The sequence below is a fragment of the Mercenaria mercenaria genome, chromosome 7 (genome assembly GCF_021730395.1).
Source record: "Mercenaria mercenaria strain notata chromosome 7, MADL_Memer_1, whole genome shotgun sequence".
Taxonomy (NCBI): Eukaryota; Metazoa; Mollusca; class Bivalvia; order Venerida; family Veneridae; genus Mercenaria; species Mercenaria mercenaria.
The window spans coordinates 18,014,071-18,037,977 of record NC_069367.1 but is presented as its reverse complement, the minus strand read 5'-3'; the positions used below and the strand labels follow the sequence as shown (position 1 = coordinate 18,037,977).

The 23,907-nt window shown below is 37.3% G+C and overlaps 1 protein-coding gene across 1 annotated transcript in view; it reads left to right on the top strand.

Moving 5' to 3' along the window:
* The window catches only part of LOC123554817 (histone demethylase UTY-like), a 473,287-nt gene that overhangs the window by 156,098 nt on the left and 293,282 nt on the right, over positions 1-23,907 (top strand). The window contains exons 6-7 of the mRNA XM_045345168.2: positions 10,149-10,269; positions 16,296-16,350. Of these exons, the coding sequence (XP_045201103.2) occupies positions 10,149-10,269; positions 16,296-16,350 (176 nt within the window). The remainder of the gene's footprint in view (positions 1-10,148; positions 10,270-16,295; positions 16,351-23,907) is intronic.

The window sequence follows — 23,907 nt, the reverse complement described above, 5'->3', positions numbered from 1 at the left end:
AGAGTTATGGCCCTTAGAAGTTTCTAGTGTTAACTATATAGGGTACTATAAATATGGCAATTTCTGCATCATAACTTTTGATATATTTGACCTAGAACTATGAAACTTAAACAGAATTTAGATCACCATAATGTGGTTGTGTACACACAATTTCATTTGGATTTATTTGTAAATTAAGAGTTATTGCCCTTTAATTGTATAAAAATCCACATATTTGTACATAACAAACTTACCATTTGGTAGAATTTCATTAAATTTCTTTCATTCTTTTCCATGAACATTTATTGTAAACATGTGATTAGTTGTACCCCACACCTGGTCACCCCCTTAGCTTGATCACCCTCCCCCACCCCCCCCCCCCCCCCCCCCCCCCCCCCAAAAAAAAAAAATTCATTCCTTATTTTAGATTTTTTCCAAACAAACTTCATATACATGTTCACCACTATGAGGTTATGAGGCCCATCAAGTTTCAGACAGATTGCCCAAGTAACACCAGAGTTATGGCCGTTAGAAGTTTCTAGAGTTAACTATATAGGGTACTATATCTGTTGATATGCCAATTTCTGCATCATAACTTTTGATATATTTGACCTAGAACTATGAAACTTTAACAGAATTTAGAGCACTATTATGTGGTTGTGCACAGACAATTTTGTACGGATTTCTTTTTGTAACTTCAGAGTTATTGCCCTTTAATTGTCTAAAAATCCACATATTTGTACATAACAAACTTACCATTTGGCAGAATTTCATTAAATTTCTTTCATTCTTTTCTTACATTTATTATAAACATGTGAAGATGCGCACCCACACCTGGTCACCCACTTGCCTTGGTCACACCCCCTCCCCCTCCCAACCCCCCTCCCCACCCCCCTCCCCCACCAAAATTTTTTTTTTTCATTTCTTATTTTAGATTTTTTTCAAACCTTCCAAGTTGTACCATTCCCCCACCTCACTTCTCCACCCAGTCATGCCCACCACTGATCATGCATCCTCTGCCTCCCCCCCTACTCCCCCCTCCAACTTCACCCTTTTACCTTTTTTTTTTTTTTTCATTTTTAATTTTCAATCAATATTTATAATCAACATGTAAAATTTTGTTTCCTCTCCCGTTCCCCTGCACCCCCACCACCTAAAAAAATAAATATTTACGTATATCTATATATAGATATATATATTTCCATTCCTTTTTTTTTTTTTTTTTTAAATGTTCAAACCTTCAACATGTTAAGTTGTGACTGCACAAACCTTGCCCTCAGCCATGTTCAAGATATCTTACCTGTGTTCTCTTAAGGACATCTGATCTTTTAAGTTCAAATGTACATGTAAAACAGCAACACCTGGTGCCAAACCACTCAAAGACAATATTTCATTCCAGTTAAACTTCAAGCTCATATTTCAATTAACTGCATTTAATTTTAAAAGCTAAGCTTATTACAGTAAGCATATCCCAATCAAAATAAATTCTTTAGTCAGGATCAAAGTATCATACATTTATTATGTACTCTTTAATTAAACATTTGTTTTCTGTTAAATTGATTTTGACTAAAGAAATTATTTGCTTCTTATTAACATCCTTAACTTTTTGCCGGATATATCTTTTTGCCATTCCTCACCACAAACCCTTTCGGTGGGGGATACCAATTCATTGAATTTGCTTGTTTAAATTTATTTTAGCCCCAAGATTGCATATACTTACATTAAAAATAAAATAATTTAACTGTGTCAAATGTTTAATCGCCCTTTAAATTTCATCGTGTATTACAATATTGCCTGGGGATAAGAAATATCGGTCAGTGTTGTTTCAAGCTGGGTCATAAAGATATGTTACCCCACTTACTACAAGTGATAGGTATTTTTAGCTCACCTGTCACAAAGTGACAAGGTGAGCTTTTGTGATCGCACAAGGTCCGTCGTCCGTGTGTGCTTCCGTGCGTAAACTTTTGCTTGTGACCACTCTAGAGGTCACATTTTTCATGGGATCTTTATGAAAGTTGGTCAGAATGTTCATCTTGATGATATCTAGGTCAAGTTCGAAACTGGGTCACGTGCGGTCAAAAACTAGGTCAGTAGATCTAAAAATATGAAAACCTTGTGACCTCTCTAGAGGCCATATTTTTCATGAGATCTTCATGAAAATTGGTCAGAATGTTCACCTTGATGATATCTAGGTCAAGTTTGAAACTGGGTCACGTACGGTCAAAAACTAGGTCAGTAGGTCTAAAAATAGAAAAACCTTGTGACCTCTCTAGAGGCCATATTTCTGAATGGATCTTCATGAAAATTGGTCAGAATGTTCAGCTTGATGATATCTAGGTCAAGTTCGAAACTGGGTCAATTGGGGTCAAAAACTAGGTCAGTAGATTTAAAAATAGAAAAACCTTATGACATCTCTAGAGGCCATATTTTTCATGAGATCTTCATGAAAATTGGTCAGAATGTTCACCTTGATGATATCTAGGTTAAATTCGAAACTGGGTCATGTGGGGTCAAAAACTAGGTCAGTAGGTCTAAAAATAGAAAAACCTTGTGACCTCTCTAGAGGTCATATTTTTCAATGGATCTTCATGAAAATTGGTCAGAATGTTCTCCTTGATGATATCTAGGTCAAGTTTGAAACTGGGTCACTTGCAGTCAAAACTAGGTCAGTAGGTCTTAAAATAAAAAAACTTTGTGACCTCTCTAGAGGCCATATTTTTCATGGGATCTTTATGAAAATTGGTCAGAATGTTCACCTTGATGATATCTAGGTCAAGTTTGAAACTGGGTCACGTGTGGTCAATAACTAGGTCAGTAGGTCTAAAAATAGAAAAACCTTGTGACCTCTCTAGAGGCCATATTTTTCAAGAGATCTTCATGAAAATTGGTCAGAATGTTCATCTTGATGATATCTAGGTCAAGTTCGAAACTGGGTCATGTGCCCTCAAAAACTAGGTCAGTAGGTCTAAAAATAGAAAAACCTTGTGATGTCTCTAGAGGCCATATTTCTCAATGGATCTTCATGAAAATTGCTGAGAATGTTCAGCATGATGATATCTAGGTCAGGTTTGTAACTGGGTCATGTGCGGTCAAAAACTAGGTCAGTAGGTCAAATAATGAAAAAACCTTGTGATCTCTCTAGAGGCCTTTTTTTTCATGGGATCTGTATGAAAATTGGTCTAAATGTTCATCTTGATGATATCTAGGTCAGGTTTGAAACTGGGTCAACTGCAATCAAAAACTAGGTCAGTAGGTCTAAAAATAGAAAAACTTTGTGACCTCTCTAGAGGCCATACTTTTGAATGGATCTTCATGAAAATTGGTCAGAATTTCCACCTTGATGATATCTAGATCAAGTTTGCAACTGGGTCACGTGCCATCAAAAACTAGGTCAGTAAGTCAAATAATAAAAAAACCTTGTGACCTCTCTGGAGGCCATATTTTTCATGAGATCTTCATGAAATTTAGTGAGAATATTCACTTTTATGATATCTAGGTCACATATCTTCAGAAACTAGGTCAATAGGTCAAATAAAAGAAAAACCTTCTGACCTCTCTAGAGGCCATATTTTTCAATGGATCTTCAAGAAAATTGGTCAGAATTTTTATCTTGATGATATCTAGGTCAAGTTCAAAACTGCGTCACATGAGCTCAAAAACTAGGTCACTATGTCAAATAATAGAAAAAACAACATTGTACTCAAAACTGGGTCATGTGGGAACAGGTGAGCGATTCAGGACCATCATGGTCCTCTTGTTTTATGGTTTTATGGTTTTTGCGTTGTTACATATACATATCACTTTCCTTCTTCTGTCTTTATATCGTCTTTTTTTCTTTCTCTCGGGGATTTAGTTTTTATGATTTTTACACTCATGTCATAAATCTGATGATAGACAGAGGAATCAGTACAAACTATTACCCAGCCTTAGAATTAACAGTAATAAGTTATCGTAATGGAAATCTTAAAGGGTGGCCCCCTCATCCCCCCCCCCCCCCCCCCCCCCCCATTTTATCCTTTTTTTTATTTTTGGAATCGATAGTGAATGAAATTATGTACGCTTTTTCAAAATTGTTCAAAAACTATCGGGCAGTTTTAATAAACACAGGCAGAGATAATTTTAACACAACCAATTTTTGCCGCATTTTTATTGTATATAGAAACGCTACTTAGAAAACCTGTTAAGTACATTATTTTGCGCCCTGCTGAAAAAAAAAGACGTTTGTGTTCATATTTGAGGATTTTACAGCTGCAAAATGGAGAAAAACAGAAAACTGAAAAAATACCAGTCAATCGAAAATATCGCCAACTTTAATTTGTGAAAATGTCATAATGGTCCATTGAAAATCGACCGGTGGCGCTTATTTAAAATAACAGACTAAGCTGAGCAATTACTTATTTTTTTGTACATGTATGGTCCTGAAAGTAAATGTTTGTTTTAGATGTATAGTATGTAACGCTTTTTAAATATGTTAGATACCATATTCATATTACTAAATATTACTTTTATTTGACAATAAATAAAGTATTATATACATAATCGACTTGTTCCGCATTTCACATCATTCAAGTATATCGTTTAGTAAACCGTTCCTCTGTAAATGCAACAGATAAAATTACAATGACCAATGCTATTGGTTATCGATTCACCCCACCCCCACGCCACCCCCGTGTTACTACAACAACAACACTTAGTACGGAAATCGACTAATTGGATTATTTGTTCTATTGACTTTTATGATAGGTAAGGCTGTCCCGCTTTATCGGTTTTAAAGATGTTACTAAAAGTTGGTAATGCACAAGATCTGTAGTATGTACAGGCCCTTCCCCAGAAATTTCTTAAGGCGCTGGGGTAAAGTTTGCGTAGGGGATAAGGGGTGGGTGCGGGAGGGGTTTCGCCTCCCGTGTTTGATTTTTTAAAAAAAAACCCAAATGGTGCTTTTTTAAGTATACTATACGCAAAAAAACACAACATGTATTTCATTACTTCTACATGTTCACATAATCATATAACCATCAATATATCATATACACTACACAGATGTCCACTTCTTTCATAAGTATTTTCAAACAACACACATGTCCTTCCACTTCTTTTGTACTAACACTAACAACACATAGGCATTTTTTTTTTCATAAATGTGTCTGTCTTTGGCACTGTGCCATTACTTTAATGCACCACTGAAATTAAAGTCATTCAATTTTTGTCCCTGCATGGACACCATGAGTAAGGCATTAAGCACTTTCATGCTCACTGGTGAACGGTGTGTTGTCTTTACACATTCAACTGCTGAAACCTCACTCACAATCTGAAAGTATAAAAGAAGTATTTGTTATTTTCCCAGAGCAAGGATAACCAAGCATGGATTATATTGTAAAATTGTAAAAGTTCCTAAGATTTGACATTTATCTTGTATTCTTCTGCACAATGAATTGCAACAGTATTTCTGTTAAATATTTGTGGGTGTTAACAACACCATTGCAGCTTTTTTACACACAGAAGCAGGTTCTGTATTTCAAGTTTAACAATGTATTTTACTGCAAGCAGCAAGTTTCAGAAAGAACATGTATACACACCAGCTGTGGAGGTTGGTAGAAGCAGTCCCACTGTAGCGACTTTGCTCAGGTTTGGGTGAGACTCGGACAGATTACCAACAATCCGCTCCATGGTGCTCAAAGTGTTCATCTGTGGTAAGGGTGGCTTTCGCCTGTGCCCATTCAGTAATCGCCCGGTCTTCTTCAAGTGTGATGAAAGAGCCAGAAATGAAACATTTATAAGTTACGATGACATGTTTCAATGACTTGAGAAAATGAATCATGACTTTTTTGTTGTTGATAAGTTTCTTGTTTTTTTTTTTTCTTCTAAAATTCTTTGGACCATACATGATGCTGTAAATATATTCAGTAAATAAATAAATCAATGTTTATTTAGCATAGAAATATTGACTTCCTTGAAATACAGCAGAAGAGAATTCATTCATCCCTTTTACTGACTAGCCCGGTTCTTTACGTGAGAAAGTAGGCAGTTGCTTATTTGGAACTGGTCTTTCCCAGGAACGATGGTTAGGTAACCTGCACTCAATTTTGTTATTCCACTGAAACTTGTATCATTTGGTCTTTTCATGTTTACTTTGAGAGATAAAAAAGCAAAGTGAAACAAAAAATATCATAGCGATGCGGGAAGCTGTATTTCGTGTTTTAAGTGTCATGGTAGCGCGGCGCCTTATGCGGCTGGGGAAGGGCCTGATGTAACTATGTATTTTTCCGTATTTTTAGGTCAATATAAAATTCTTAACACTTTCAGCAGTCAGGGGTGTAACTGTTTCAAGTTACCGCATTTTGTAACCCATTTGAGTTATTGCTAATTCTCCCATAACTTGTTTCAGTTATCATAAAATATTACAAAGCCCTCCTATGCCAATTCCTTATTTTGAATGAGACTAATGCAATTATTTCCTGAATCCTTGAACTTTTACCTTTCCAGCTATGCAATAAAATCTTTTACCCAAGGCTGATAAAGTTTTATGCAAAAGTTTTAAAGCTATAAATCTCTAAACATCCCATTATGCTTATCAGGTCATGATCAGACTAAAAGAGGATTTGATTAACCACAGTTTGCTAATTTCACCTTAAAGGTCAATTCATGAGAACAGCAAAAAGACTTTTTTTGAATAACTTACTTGAGTTAACTTTATTTTATAACTAATACAGGTTATAAAATGCTTGCAAAAGTAACTGAAATAGGTTACATAACTTAAAACAGTTACACCCCTGACTGTTCAGATTAATAATCAAATTCTACATAATACGAATTTTTATTATTACCAACCTTTTTTGATATAATATACTTTGAAAAAATAATACGCATCACAACCGCTTACATTTTAGTCTAGAAATGTCAGTTCGATTATTGGTACCCATTTTCTAAAGATAAAAGATTGTAATTATTAACTTCATGAATGCTTTTCCGAGATTCCAGTTTTGATCAAATGAATGAATGTGCGTGCCGCCTTATTCATTCTTAGGAGCTACCCTTGGCTACCTAGCTTCTATGAAATAAAACTTCTATCAGGAGTTGTTTTTGTCCTTGCAACTTTAATCTCGTTTAACCCCAATGGTATTCATCAAATGAATTTTGCACGATATTTTTTTTTTTATTTCAAACACTTGCAACATCAACTTTTGGTGACTGATATTCTTGTCGACTATTTGATGAAAGAATGAATGAAATAATAGTTAAATGATGAGTTGTGAAAAAAATGATCAATGGAATAAATGAATGAATGAATGAATGAATGAATGAACTATTTAACGGCTATTCTGAATTTCTTTTTTCATATTAAGATTACAAAATTTATTAAACTGACTTTTTTGACGCTTCTGAATTTGTTAAAGCAATAAAACAGTATTTCTGACCCCCTGAAAATCAGACTGGTTCAACAATTTTTTAGTGAGTTATGGCCCTTTGTTTATTTCTATAATTTACATAGATTTATATAGGGAAAAACTTTGAAAATCTTCTTGTCCAAAACCACAGAGCCTAGGGCTTTGATATTTGGTATGAAGCATCATCTAGAGGTCCTCTACCAAAATGATTCAAATTATTTCCCTGGGGTCTAATATGGCCCCGCCCTGGGGGTCACATGGTTTATATAGACTTATATAGGGAAAAACTTTGAAAAACCTCTTGTTCAAAACCACAGGGCCTAGGGCTTTGATATTTTGTATGTGGCATCATCTAGTGGTCTTCTAGTAAGATTGTTCAAATTATCCCCCTAGGGTCAAATATGGCCCCGCCCCGGGGGTCACATGGTTTACATAGACTTATATAGGGAAAAACTTTGAAAATCTTCTTGTCCAAACCACAAAGCCTAGGGCTTTGGCATTTGTATTGTAGCATCATCTAGTGGTTCTCTACCAAGTTTGTTCAAATTATCCCCCTAGGGTTAAATGTGGCCCTGCCCTGGGAATAATACGGAATTGTATACCAAGCATATACGGGACATATACGTCCCATATTTTCGAAATATACAAATTATTTAAATCCCGTATTTCTGGCATATACGGAGTTGAAAACGAAGAATATACGGGAAATTTAATCCCTGTATTTTCGAAATATACAAACTATACATACCCTGTATATCCAGAATATACGGGGTTATATATTAGACATATACGGGAAATATACGTCCCGTATTTTCGTAATATACGGATTTATGTATTCCCGTACACCAGACATATACGGGAATATATGGTGTTGTATACGACTAGAAAATCCCCCTTTATAGAACTTCCCGTATTTCAGCAATGTACGGGGTATCGTATACTAAGAATTCCGTATTTCATAGTATATGGAAACCCGTATTTTATTAGTATTCGGACTTTTAAATATACAAGCCCCGTACACGCCCGTATTTTAGTTTTCCCGTATTTCTTCCCGTATACGGGTAGTATACGGGATCCCGTACACTCCCGTATATTAACTCTTTTTTCGCAATGTGAGTTCCAGAGTAATGGCCCCTTCAGGGGCCAAAATTTGCTATTTTGGCTTTTGCAGCCTTATAGAGACTTCATTTATGGTTTGATTTGATACAAACTTGCAAAATATCTTCAACAACAATATATCTTGGATTTCATTATGAATCTGTCAGATCCCATTATAGGTTCCTGAGTTACGGACCCTGATTGACCCCTGAAAGAAAGAAAATTTGTTAATTTTTACCTTGTGAAGACGATGGAAGTGACATTTTATATTTGATTTTAACCACACTTACACACAACTTAAGTCACAATAAGATCTCGGTTTCCTTCCAAAACCGGCTTGATTCCATCATGGGTTCTAGAGTTACTGCCCCTGAATCAAAGTAAAAGCTTGTTAACAACCTAGAGGCCACATTTATGACCCTATCTTCATAAAACTTGGTCAGAATGTTTATCTTGATGATTTCTAGGAGGTCGAAATTGGGTCATATGGGGTCAAAATCTAGGTCATTTGGTCAGATCAAAGGTAAAGCTTGTTAACACTCTTGAGGCCACATTTATGACCCTACCTTCATGAAGCTTGGTCAGAAGGTTTATCTTGATGATTCCTAGACCAAGTTTGAAACTGGGTCAATTGAGGTGAAAAACTAGGTCACCCGGTCAAGTCAAAGGAACAGCTTGTTAACACTCTTGTTTATTTGATGTGCATGAAACTTGGTCAGAATGTTTGTCTGCATGAAATATCGCATGAATTTTTATCTGGGTCATGTGAGGTCAAAAACTAGGTCACCAGGTCAAATCAAAGAATTATAAGCTTGTTTACACCCTAGGGGGCACATTTTTGATTCTATCTTCATAAAACTTGTTCACAATGTTTGTTATTATGAAGTCTTGGATGATTTTAGATCTGGATCACGTGTGATCAACATCTAGGTCACTAGGTCAAATCAAAGGAAAAGCTTGTATACACTCTATAGGTCACTTTTTTGCTCCAGTCTTCCCGAAACTTTGTCAGAATGTTTGTTTTCATGAAATTTTGGACAAGTTCGAATCTGGGTCATATGGGTTAAAAAAACTAGGTCACTAGGTCAAATCAAAGAAAATGCTTCTTTACACTAAGAGACCACATTTTTGGTCCAATCTTAATGAAAATTGGTCCGAATATTTATCTCCATGAAATCACTAGGTAAAACATGTTTACACTGTTATGGCATGTTGCTCAGGTGAGAGACCTAGGGCCATCTTGGCCCTCTTGTTTAGCCTTATTACGGTGTCCATGGTATACTTTGCATTTAAGGCAGATATGTGTCTCTTTGACTTTTGCTCATGTCCCCTATTGACTTCTTGCCTATTACAACTTTGCATTGGAGGAGACATGCACTTTCTAGGAAAGCATCTTCTAGTTTTATACAGGGTCAGAAATGAAAATAGTGTACTTAAGGTTGGCCCCATCCCCAACCCAAGGTAATATGAAATTTTATTTTCAAGAAGTAAAATATAGTTAAAGGATTTGGGAGCCAGTGTTCTATGGAATACACATCTAGTTTTGTACTTCTTCAGTTTAGCTATACATCAGTTAACAAATTCTACAATTTGTGCAATCATTGGAAAAATTGAAAATGTCTTGTATGTGGCTAGTTGAAAAAGAATGATAAACACTAAATTTTATTGATTACTGCTTATTTTCAGAGCTACACGAGCATTCCAGCAAGTATTGTATACAGATCCTGGTTTTAGTCGCGCAAATGAGATACATATACGTCTTGGTTTCATCTTTAAAATAGGAAAAGATTTTGATAAAAGCTTGAAGGTAAGCAAAAGTTTATATGTAGTTGGGTTTATAAAATGTTTATCTCAATACTTTCTTTAGCTCTCTTGTGAGCTTTTGGGATCGCCTTTTGTCTGTCTGTCTACAGTCATGTGTTATGCATCAACTGTTAACAGTTTTTAAGTTGCAATCCCGGCTCTGTCACGATGTAACTTGTCATCATGTTTCCTTAAAAATGCCCTACTTTCGATTTCGTTAATGCACTGGATCCCTCTCAGTCGGACAGCAGGGCTCTCACAGACCTGGAAATATCATGGAAAATCACTCTATCATGGAAATATCATGGAATTTTGAAAAGATAGATTTTATCATGGAAATATCATGGAAATCCCAAACAAATCATGGTATATCTAGAAATTGGGCCAGAATTTTTTAATTTTCTGGTTCTCGGGAGCGCCGATCCAATTTTTTTGATTTTGAAATAAGAATAAAAGTGATTTTCGCTAATTTTATTTTTATTTTCCCCCACCGTAGCCCCCGGAGTAAAATACAAGCAAAAAAAAAAATTTTAAAGGGGCCTTTCTTTTCGCCCCCCTCCGTTTTAGGCCCCTTCTGCCGAATTCGAAAAATTTTCTTTCTTCAGGCCATTTTGCCCGTCCACCCCTTTTAATTTTACCCCGCCAAAACATTTGTCAAAAAGGAGACCCCAAAAAAAACTGTCCCGATATGCAGAAACATCGCGACTTCACACAGAGGTTTGGTGACCCTCTACCAAAAGTTAAATTATTTTGATTCGTAAAAAAACATGGCTCCCGGGGGGCGGGGTCACTTCCTTAATAGTAAATATGAAAAACCCGGCCTAAAATAGATATTTTAAACTTATACATAAAAAATGTTGTAAGTAAGGCCTGTTTGGTTAGCAAAGGGGTCGTCAGAACGGGAATCAAGCACGTTTTCAACAATGGCTAGCTTTAAATTTTGGAATGTACTTTAATCAGATGTTTAAAGCCCTAGGTTCAAAAGGGTGTATGACTGAATAATTAGGCTAACATAAAGAATTCAACTTGTATTTATACAAACCACTTTAAGCCTTGTCACGGGAGTGTTTTAGGTCAATGCCCCACTTGTTTTTTTGGGCTCACCTTCAATGCCAGGTGATTTTTGTGATCGCCGATGCCCGGGCTCTGTCGTCTGTAAAACTTTAGTTTGTATATCAATAGAGGCTGTATTTTAGCTCACCTGTCACATAGTGACAAGGTGCAGCTTTTGTGATCACCTCGTCCGTCGCAGTCCAATTTCTTGCTGCACGTTAAGGTTTCATTTATGATTTATTGACCACCCGACAACAAAGTTGTAAGGGGGGTATACTGTTCATTTCATGTTTTCCTTCATGTCCTCTTTCGATTTCGTCATGCACGGACCTCTCAGTCGGACAGCAGGGCTCTCCACCTGAAATATCATGAAAATCACACATATCATGGAAATATCAGAATTTTGAAATGATGATTTTATCTTAGAAATATCATGAAAGTTCCAAACAAATCATGTATATACTAAAATGGGCCAGAATTTTGAATTTCTGTTCTCGGAGCGCCTTGACCAATTTTATTTGATTTTGAAATATAGACAAAGAAGTGAGTTTTCGCTATATTTTATTTTATTTTCTCCACCATCCGATAGTACCAGAGTGAAATCACAAGCAAAAATAAAATTGTTAAAGGCCAATTCATTCGTTCGCGCACCTGCTCAGTTATTAGCGACCGTAACTTCTGCCTGATATCTACTCCATAATTTCTTTCTTCAGCGACCATTTATGGCCCTGTCACGCACCCACCAGTTTTTTGACGCATACATTTCCTGACCAAACATAATGTCAAAATTGAGACGTCCCGAAAAAACTGTCCTTCGATATGCAGTATTATGAACTCGGCGACTTCACACAATGGTTTTGTGTGACTCCCTACTACCAAGATTGTTCAAATTAATTTGATTCGTCAAAAACATGGCCTGCAGGAGGCGGTCACTTTCCTAATTTAAACTATGAAAAACCCAGGCTAATATGATATTTTAACACTTATACATACAAATGTTGCAAGTAAGCTCTGATTGGTTACAGAAGGTCGCGACGAGGCTTTATTATTGACACGTCTTCAGATCTAATGTGCGAGCGTTATTGGAGATTACTTAATCAGATTGATAAAATCCGACTAGTTTTCAAAGGGTCGTTGAAGTATGTCTGAAGGAAAGGCTTTCATTTTAGAAGATCTACTCTGTACTTATACAAACCACTTGAAGCCTTGTACACAGGTGATGCTTTAGGTCAAATGACCCACTTTTGCTTTTAAAGCTCACCATGATCAATGCTCAGGTGAAGATTTTAGTGATCGCTCGATGTCCGGACGTCTGCTCGATCTACAACATTTATTGTATAAATGCGATAGAGGCTGTATTATTAGCTCTACCTAGTCCACATAGTGACATAGTGAGCTTTTTGTGATCACCCATGTTCCGTCCAGTCAGTCCAATTTCTTGTCTGCACGATATGAATCATGTATGATTTTATTGTACCCCCCGACAACCCAAAGTTGTAAGGTGGGGTATACATGGTTTTAGGTTGTCTTTTTCTGTCCGTCTGTCTGTCTGCTCATGTCCGTCTGTCGTCTGTCCGTAACCAATCTTGTGACGCACCATCTCTACCTTAAAATTCCCCTTGACAGAATTTAATGAAACTCACCAAGTGAAACAGTACAACGGTAGTTTGTGTCGCGGGGCATGTCGGTTCTGTTGAAAAACAATTGCAGATTGGGAACTTTTCTTTTTTGTACTATACTATATACATTATCATATCTTGTGCGCACCATTCTCCATCATCCCCTTGACACAATTAATGAAACTTCACTATCTGTCATTTCAAAAAAGAACAATGATCAGTACCTACATCAGAGAGTCACAGGTATTTCTATTTTTAGTCTACGACTAGTTTTGAACACAGTTGACCAGTTTTCGAACTTGACCTGATATCTATCAAGATGAAACTTCAGACCAACTCATAGTCAAAATAGAAAACTGGATCCATGAAAAATATGGCTCTCATGAGTAGGTCACAAGTTTTTGATGATATTAGACCTCAACTGTCACGTATTGGAAAATGGCATTGACTCAGTTTAGAAACTTCACCTAAGATATCTTCCATGAATCATTCTGAATCAATTTTCTTTGAAGAATCCCATTCAATAGGTATGGCGTCTAAGACAGGTCACTAGGTTTTCTATTTTTAGACCTTCTGAGCCTAGTTTTTGAACCGCAGTGACCCAGTTTCGAACTTTGACCTAGATATCTATCAAGTTGAAACTGTCAGACAAACTAGTCATACAGTCCATGAAAAATATGTGCCTTTAGAGGGCACAAGGTTTTTTATTATTTGAACATGTGACCTAGTTTTTGATGTTCACATTGAACCTCAGTTTAAAACTTGCTAGATCTAAAAATCCAGTAAACACCTTTGACCAACATATTCATGAAGATCCTCTGAAAAGAATGGCCTCTGAGAAGGTCACAAGGTTGTTCAAAATGTTTAGATCCTAAATGACCTAGTATTCGGGACGCAGCTGACCCAGGTTTCGAACTTGACCAATATCATCAAGATGAACATTCTGACCAACTTCGATACAGGTCCATGAAAAATATGGCTCTAGAGAGTCACAAGGTTTTATTAATTTGACCTCTCTGACCTAGTTTTGATGGCAATGACCCAGATTTAGAACTTTACCTGATATATCAGTCAAGTTAAACATTCGACTAAAACTATCATGAAGATCCTTGAAAAAGTATGGCCTCTAGAGAGGTCACAAGGTTTTTCTATTTTAGACCTTTGATCAGATGTTTTGATCGCAGCTGACCCAGTTTCGAACTTGACGGCAAACTAGTATATCAAAAATGAACATTCTGACCATACTTTCTAAGATCTCCATGAAAAATGTGACTCAAGTGGTCAAAAGCTAAAATGTTTACGTCACGCGGCAGACGACGGACGCTGCGCGATCACAAAAGCTTCACTGTCACAAAGGTGACATGTGAGAAAATACTAGCCTCTATAGATACACAAATTTTTCTTTGATCTACTTCGTGACTTAGTTGTTGACCGAGACATGTTTCAAATTCGCTAGATTTCATCAAGGTTAATCATTCACTGACCAAAATTCATTGAAGACAATAAAACAGAGGACCATGATTTGATCCCCTGTCCCCACTATGCTCAGTTTTGAACTGTAGATGACATGGTTTTTTTATAATTTGACATTAGTGACCTAGTTTTGTGCTCATGTTAGCCAGTATAGTTCATCATAGATAATAAATTCTGACCATTAACATGAAGATCCATTGGAAAAAATGGCCATCTATAGAGGTCACAAAGTTTTTTTATTATTTGACCACTGACCTATTTATTGAAGGCACGTGACCCAGTTTCGAACTTGACCTAGATATCATCAAGGTGTACATTCTGACCAATTTTCATGAAGATCCATTCAAAAGTATGGCCTCTAGAGAGGTCACAAATGTTTTTCTATTTTTAGACCTACTGACCTAGTTTTTCACTGCACATGACCCAGTTTTGAACTTGACCTAGATATTATCAAGTTGAATATTCAGACCAACTTTCATACATATTGCATGAAAAATATGGCCTCTAGAGAGGTCACAAGGTTTTTTATTATTGGACCTACTGACCTAGTTACTGAAGGCATGTGACCCAGTTTCAAACTTGACCTAGATATTATCAAGGTGAACATTCAGACCAATTTTCATGAAGATCCATTCGAAACTATGGCCTCTAGAGAGGTCACAAGGTTTTTCTATTTTTAGACCTACTGACCTAGTTTTTGACCACAGCTGACCCAGTTTCAGACTTGACCTAGATATCATCAAGATGAATATTCAGACCAATATTCATACAGATTCCATGAAAAATATGGCCTCTAGAGAGGTCACAAGGTTTTTTTTTATTATTTGACCTGCTGATCTAGTTATTGAGGGCACATGACCTAGTTTTAAACTTGATCTAGATATCATCAAGGTGAACATTCTGACCAATTTTCATGAAGATCCATTCAAAAGTATGGCCTCTAGAGAGGTCACAAAGTTTTTCTATTTTTAGACCTACTGACCTAGTTTTTGACCTTAGTTGACCCAGTTTCAAACTTGACCTAGATACCATCAAGATGAACATTAAGACCAACTTTTATACAGTTCCCATGAAAAATATGGCCTCTAGTGAGGTCACAAGGTTTTTTTATTATTTAACCTACTGACCTAGCTATTGATGGCACATGACCCACTTTCGAACTTGATCTAGATATCATCAAGGTGAACATTCTGACCAGTTTTTATGAAGATCCATTCATAAGTATGGCCTCTAGAGAGGTCACAAGGTTTTTCTATTTTTAGACCTACTGACCTAGTTTTTCAAGGCACCTGACCCAGTTTCGAACTCGACCTAGATATCATCAAGATGAACATTCTGACCAATTTTCATCAGATCCCATGAAAAATATGGCATCTAGAGAGGTCACAAGGTTTTTCTATTATTTGACCTACTGACCTAGTTGTTGATGGCGTGACCCAGTTTCGAACTTGACCTAGATATCATCAAGGTGAACATTCTGACCAATTTTCATGAAGATCTTGTGAAAAATATGGCCTCTAGAGAGGTCACAAGGTGCTATTGAATTTAAATGAAGCTGCTATTGTGCAGACAAGCTCAAAATAGCTAATTTTGGGCAATAAGGGGCCATAACTCAGGAACCCAAAATGGGACCTGGCCAGTTCAAGAAAGTAACCGAGATCTTATGGTGATATTTTTCAATTGATCTTCATAAAATTTGGTAAGAATGATTGCCTTGATAAAATATAGGTCAGGTTTGAATACGGGTCATCAGGGATCAAAAACTAGGTCACTAGGTCAAAAATCAAAGAAAATACTTGTTTATACAATTTATACATCTTGACCCTTTTGTCTTTATTTTCTACCTGTGTTTCAGCTGTTTATCATGCTTTCTTTAACTTTTCAGCATTTCAGACATGCTCTCTCTGACTCCAGTGATTGCTCATTGACAAAAGCTCAAAGTAAGTATAATATCTTGAAAGGTGTTTTAAATTCAATTGAACATCAAGTGCTTTGGATGATCAGTCTCGAATCAAGCAGTCATTTTCATTCCCATTTCTCAAAAAAAAGAGTCAGCCAATAAATATCACACTTTCACTTTGATTTTTAGCTCACCAGAAATTGGTTCAGGGTGAGCTATTAGCACAGGTGGATGGTCCGTTATCCTGCATCCATTGTCCTGTGTCAACATTTTTAGCTCACCTCAGCCAAAGGCTCGGGGTGAGCTATCGTGATCGCTCACCGTCCGGCGTTCGTCCGTCCACACTTTTCTTTAAACAACAACTCCTCCTAAACCACTAGTTCAAACTTCACAGGAATGATCCTTGGATAACCCCCTTTCAAAAGTGTCCAAAGAATTGAATTCCACACTGAACTCTGGTTGCCATGATTAAGCTACAGCAAAGAGATTTGGAGCACCTGTATAATTTTCAGCTCACCTGTCACATAGTGACAAGGTGAGCTTTTGTGATCACCCTTCGTCCATCCGTCCGTGTGTCAACAATTTCTTGTCTGCACGATAGTGGTTTCATTTATGATTTTATTTTAACCAAACTTGCTTACAACTTTATCACCATGAGATCCTGGTTCCTTTTTTGAACTGGCCGGATCTATCATGGGTTCAAGAGTTACAACCCCTGAAAGGGCCAAAATTAGCTATTTTGACCTTGTCTGCACAATAGCAGCTTTACTTATGATTTGATTTTTACCAAACTTGCACACAACTTGTATCACCACAAGATCTTGGTTTCTTTCTTGAACTGGCCAGATCCCATCATGGGTTCCAGAGTTATGGCCCCTATTAGGGCCAGAATTAGCTATTTTGACCTTGTCTGCACAATAGCAGCTTCATTTATGATTTGAATTGAATCAAACTTGCACAAACTTGTGTCACCATAAGATCTCGGCTCCTTTTTTGAACTGGTTGGATCCCGTTATGGGTTCCAGAGTTATGGCCCCTGAAAGGGCCAGAATTAGCTATTTTGACCTTGTCTGCACAATAGCAGCTTCATTTATGATTTGATTGTAACCAAACTTGCACACAACTTGTATCACCACAAGATCTTGGTTCTTTTCTTGAACGGGCCAGATGATTTTGACCTTGTCTGCACAATAGCAGCTTCATTTATGATTTTATTTTAACCAAACTTGCACACAACTTGTATTACCATAAAATGTTGATTCCTTTTTGTATGCACAAAAGGTATTATGGCCTCGGTGTCAGTCTGACTGTCTGTCTGTTGGTCAGCAATTTCCCTTCCAGTCTGTAACTCTTGAACCCCTTGAAGGATTTCAAAGAAACCTGACACAAATGTTCATCTCATCGAAAAGACATGCAGAGCGCATGTTTCGGATGGCTCTCTTCAAGGTCAAGGTCACACTTAGGGGTCAAAGGTCATATAACTTTGTTTTGTGTGTATATTGCTCTGCATTTGCGTTGCATTCCAGTGCTCTTGTTTTTATTTGGCAGATCTATCTTTTGTTCACTTGCAATAATTTTTTTGCTTAATTACTTCCCTTATATGTTACTATAAATAGCTTATTTAGTAACTTTTTTATTATTGGCTATAGGGAAAAACCGAGGCCATTTTTCTCTGGTACAACATGGATGGTACCTCCAATTTTTAGGTGTATTTTGACATCTGTACCTTGTAAGACTTTTCTTTTTTTGGTTAAATTTCTTCCCTTTGTGCAATGATAACAGATGAGCGATATAGGGCCAGTTTGGCCCTCTTATTACCATGACCTTCTCACCAAAGGCTCAGGGTGAGCTATTGTGATCGTTCACCGTCAGGCGTCTGTCCGTCCTTCCGGTGTCCGTCCACACTTTCCTTTAAACAACATCTCCTCATAAACGACCAGTTTAATTTTGATGAAACTTCACAGGAAAATCTTCCTGTCTGAAACCACAAGACCTAGGCCTTTGATATTTGGTATGTAGCATTGCCTTGTGGTCCTCTACCAAGATTGTTCAAATTATTACCCTGGGTTAAAAAGAGGCCCTGCCCCGGGGGTCCCAAGTTTTACATAGACTTATATAGGAGTAAACCTTAAAAATCTTCTTCTCTGAAACAGCAAGGCCTAGGCTTTTGATATTTGGTGTGTTGCGTTGCCTAGTGGTCCTCTACCAAGATTGTTAAAATTATGCCTCTGAGTTGAAAAGAGGCCTCACCCAGTGGGTCCCAAGTTTTACATAGACTTATATAGGGAAATATTATGCCCCTGGGGTGAAAAGAGACTCTGTCCTGGGGGTCCCAAGTTTAACATAGACTTATATAAGAATTTAAAAAAAAAATCTTTTGTCTGAAAGTTCAAGGCCTAGGCCTTTGATATTTGGTATGTAGCATTGCCTACTGGATCTCTAACAAGATTGTTCAAATTATGCCCCTGTGGTGAAAAGAGGCCCCACCCCGGGGGTCACTTTTTATATGAGTTATATAGGAAAAAATACTTGAATAAGTTATTATCAGATCATATTTCCTAGACTGTTCAATTATAATTACCTGATGACCCTAAGTGATTAGGGGTCACCTGACTGTTACCTTGACCTACTGACCTACTTTCTAGTTGATGATGGGCTATTTAAATCACTGCGTCCGTGGTCCATCATCCTTCCATCCATCTGACAATCCGTCCGTAAACAATTCCTCATCGCATCTCCTCAGGAACTACTGGAGGGATTTTGACCAAACTTTGTCAGAATTATTTATAGGTACCCTAGTTGTGTCCCCCTGAAAATCAGACTGGTTCAACAATTTTTGTACCCAGACAACAAAGTTGTTAGGGGGAGTATACTGGTTTCAAGTTGTCTGTCTGTCTGTCTGTCCGTCCGTCCATCCATAGACACAGTCTTGTGCGCACCATCTCTCCTCATCCCCTTGACACAATTTAATGAAACTTCACACAAGTGATCAGTAACAACAGTAGTTGTGCATGGGACATGTTAGGTTCTTTCAGAAAAAAAATTGCAGAGTTATGGGACTTTGTTTTTTGTTACTATACTATATACATAGGCACAGTCTTGTGCGCACCATCTCTCCTCATCCCCTTGACACAATTTAATGAAACTTCACACAAGTGATCAGTAACAACAGTAGTTGTGCATGGGACATGTTAGGTTCTTTCAGAAATAAAAAATTGCAGAGTTATGGGACTTTGTTTTTTGTTGCTATACTATATACATAGACACAGTCTTGTGCGCACCATCTCTCCTCATCCCCTTGACACAATTAAATGAAACTTCACACATGTGATCAGTAACAACAGTAGTTGTGCATGGGACATGTAAGGTTCTTTCAGAAATAAAAAATTGCAGAGTTATGGGACTTTGTTTTTTGTTACTATACTATATACATCGACACAGTCTTGTGCGCACCATCTCTCCTCATCCCCTTGACACAGTTTAATGAAACTTCACACAAGTGATCAGTAACAACAGTAGTTGTGCATGGGGCATGTTAGGTTCTTTCAGAAATTTTTTTTGCAGAGTTATGGGACTTTGTTTTTTGTTACTATACTATATACATAGACACCATCTTGTGCGCACCATCTCTCCTCATCCCCTTGACACAATCTAATGAAACTTCACACAAGTGATCAGTGACAACAGTAGTTGTGCATGGGGCGTGTTAGGTTCTTTCAACAACAAAAATTGCAGAGTTATGGTACTTTGTTTCTTGTTAACATACTATGTACATACAGTCTGCATATGCAATCTTGTGCGCGCCTAATCTTCCGAACCCTTGCACACAATTTAATGAAACTTCACACAAGTGATCAGTACCAACCCTAGTTGTGCATGGTGCATGTTACGTTCTTTTAGATAAATATTCTGCATAGTTATGGGACTTTGTTTTTTGTTACTATACTGTATACATACAGTCCACATAATTATGCTATCTTGTGGGTGGGGGGGGGATATTCATCACCTTTAGTGATAGCTCTAGTTGAGTGAGTTATGGGCCTTTGTTTATTTTTAGCTCACCTGTCACATAGTGACAAGGTGAGCTTTTGTGATCACGCAGCGTCCGTCGGTCCGTAAACTTTTGCTTGTGACCACTCTAGAGGTCACATTTTTCGTGGGATCTTTATGAAAGTTGGTCAGAATGTTCATCTTGATGATATCTAGGTCAAGTTTGAAACTGGGTCACGTGCCATCAAAAACCAGGTCAGTAGGTCTAAAAATAGAAAAACCATGTGACCTATCTAGAGGCCATATATTTCAAAAGATCTTCATGAAAATTGGTCAGAATGTTCACCTTGATGATATCTAGGTCAAGTTCGAAACTGGGTCACGTGCTGTCAAAAACTAGGTCAGTAGGTCTAAAAATAGAAAAACCTTGTGACCTCTCTAGAGGCCATATTTTTAGCTCACCTGTCACAAAGTGACAAGGTGAGCTTTTGTGATCGCGTGGCGTCCGTTGTCCGTCCATCAGTCCGTGCGTGCATAAACTTTTGCTTGTGACCACTCTAGAGGTCACATTTTTCATGGGATCTTTATGAAAGTTGGTCTGAATGTTCATCTTGATGATATCTAGGTCAAGTTCGAAAATGGGTCACGTGCGGTAAAAAACTAGGTCAGTAGGTCTAAAAATAGAAAAACCTTGTGACCTCTCTAGAGGCCATATTTCTCAATGGATCTTCATGAAAATTGGTGAGAGTGTTCAGCTTGATGATATCTAGGTCAGTTTTGAAACTGGGTCACGTGCGGTCAAAAACTAGGTCAGTAGGTCTAAAAACAGAAAAGCCTTGTGACATCTCTAGAGGCCATATTTTTCATGAGATCTTCATGAAAATTGGTCAGAATGTTCACCTTGATGATATCTAGGTCAAGTTCGAAACTGGTTCACGTGGGATCAAAAAGTAGGTCAGTAGGTCTAAAAATAGAAAAACCTTGTGACCTCTCTAGAGGCCATATTTCTCAATGGATCTTCATGAAAATTGGTCAGAATGTTCACCTTGATGATATCTAGGTGAAGTTCGAAAATGGGTCACGTGCGGTCAAAAACTAGGTGAGTAGGTCTAAAAATAGAAAAGCCTTGTGACGTCTCTAGAGGCCATATTTCTCAATGGATCTTCCTGAAAATTGGTGAGAGTTTTCAGCTTGACGATATCTAGGTCAAGTTCATAACTAGGTCACTTGGGGTCAAAAACTAGGTCAGTAGGTCGAAAAATAGAAAAACCTTGTTACCTCTCTAGAGGCCATATCCTTTCATGCTTAGAGTTTCTCATCACGAAAATTGGTTGAGACATTGATCACCTTGTTGATATCTAGTCAAATTCAAAAGTGGGTCACGTGCCTTAAAAACTAGGTCATTAGGTCAAATAATAGAAAAACCTTGTGACCTCTCTAGAGGTGCTATTTTTCAATGGATCTTCATGAAGTTGGTCAGAATGTTTTATCTTGATGATATCTAGGTCAGTCAACTTACCGTCAAAAACTAGGTCATATGTACAAATGATAGAATTTACCGTGAGCCATACTCATGGTTTCAACATGGGTCAATGTAGGAATAGTGGTGAAGGTCGATTCTAGGCCATCAAAAGGTCACTCTTGGTTTAATGAGATCTTCATGAATATTGGTCAGAATGTTCATCTTGATGATATCTGGGTTCAAGTGGGGTCAAAACTAGGTCATTAGGTCTGAAAAATAGAAAAACTTGTGACCTCTCTAGAGGCCATACTTATTCATGGATCTTTCATTAAAATTGAGTCAGAATGTTCACCTTGATGATATCTAGGTCAAGTTGAAACTGGGTCACTTGGGTTAATAACTAGGTCAGTAGATTTAAAAAAGAAAAAACCTTCGTGACCTCTCTAGAGGCCATATTTTTACATGAGATCTTCATGAATATTGGTCAGAATGTTCACCTTGATGATATCTAGGTCGTTCGAAACTGGGTCTTATGGTGTCAAAAACTAGGTCAGTAGGTCTAAAAATAGAAAAACCTTGTGACCTCTCTAGAGGCCATTTTCTCAATGGATCTTCATGAAAATTGGTCGAGATGTTCACCTTGATGATATCTAGGTCAAGTTCGAAACTGGGTCACGTGTAGGTCAAAAACTAGGTCAGTAGGTCTAAAAATAGAAAAACCTTGTGACCTCTCTAGAGGCCATATTTTTCATGAGATCTTCATGAATATTGGTCAGAATGTTCACCTTGATGATATCTAGGTCAAGTTCGAAACTGGGTCACGTGGGATCAAAAAAGGTCAGTAGGTCTAAAAAATAGAAAAACCTTGTGACCTCTCTAGAGGCCATATTTCTCAATGGATCTTCGATGAAAATGGTGAGAATGTTCAGTTGATGATATCTAGGTAAGGTTCTAACTGGGTCATGTGCGTCAAAAACTAGGTCAGTAGGTCGAAAAATAGAAAAACCTTGTGACCTCTCTGGAAGGCCATTATTTTTCAAGAGATCTATCATGAAAATGGGGGGGTAGGGTGAGAATGTTCACCGTGATGATATTCTAGCTCAAGTTAAAGTGTGGTCTCACGGGTGCCTTCAAAAACTTGGTCATTAGGTCAAATAATAGAAAAACCTTGTGACCTCTCTAGAGGCCATATTTTTCAATGGATCTTCATGAAAATTGGTCAGAATTTTTTTCTATCTAGATGATATCTAGGTCACATTGCTCAAAAACTATGTCACTATGTCAAATAATAGAAATAACGAGTCATACTCAGTTCAACACTGGGTCATGTAGGAGATAGGTGAGCGATTCAGGACCATCATGGTCCTCTTGTAATAATTTTACATGATTTATATGGGAAAGAACTTTGAAAAACTTCTTGTCCAAAAAATTACTCCAGGGCCAAGGACTTTGATAATTGGTATGTTCCTTAGCATCATTAGTGGTCCTCTATCAAGATTGTTCCTAAGGCTTTTCACATGGGATCAAATATGGCTTCACGGACCCCGGGGTCACATGGTTTTATACTTTATATAGAAAACTTTGAATAAGCCTCTTTCCAACGACTTTGAAATTTGCAAATGTCAGCTATATCTAGTAGTTGAACTTCCAAGTAAATGATTCTAAAATTAAACCCCCTTGATCAAATTGGCCCCGACCAAGGGTCATAATGGTGTCATATAGACTTAATTAGGGGACAAAAAAAGTCTATCTGTGTGACATTAACCAATCAATGATTCTAAAATTTGGACCACATGTATTAGAGTTTTTTCAGTTGGCAAGGAAATGAACCTTGACTTGAGTGTGACTATGATCTTGAATGTCACCTGTGACCTACTATCACATTTATGTAGCCTACAGTCTTCAAATATTGGACCACAAGCATAGGTTTAGTGGTACTGAATGTATAACTCTACTTGATTTTACCTAGTAACCTACCTATTCACATTATCGAGCTACAGCCTTCAAATAGTTATGAAGACACATGCATAGTTTATGTACTGAAAATGAACTTTGTCCATTGAAGTTGATATAGTGACCTATCCTTTCAATCATTTCTCAAGCTATAGCTTTCAAATTTGGGACACACTTGCATTGGACCACATG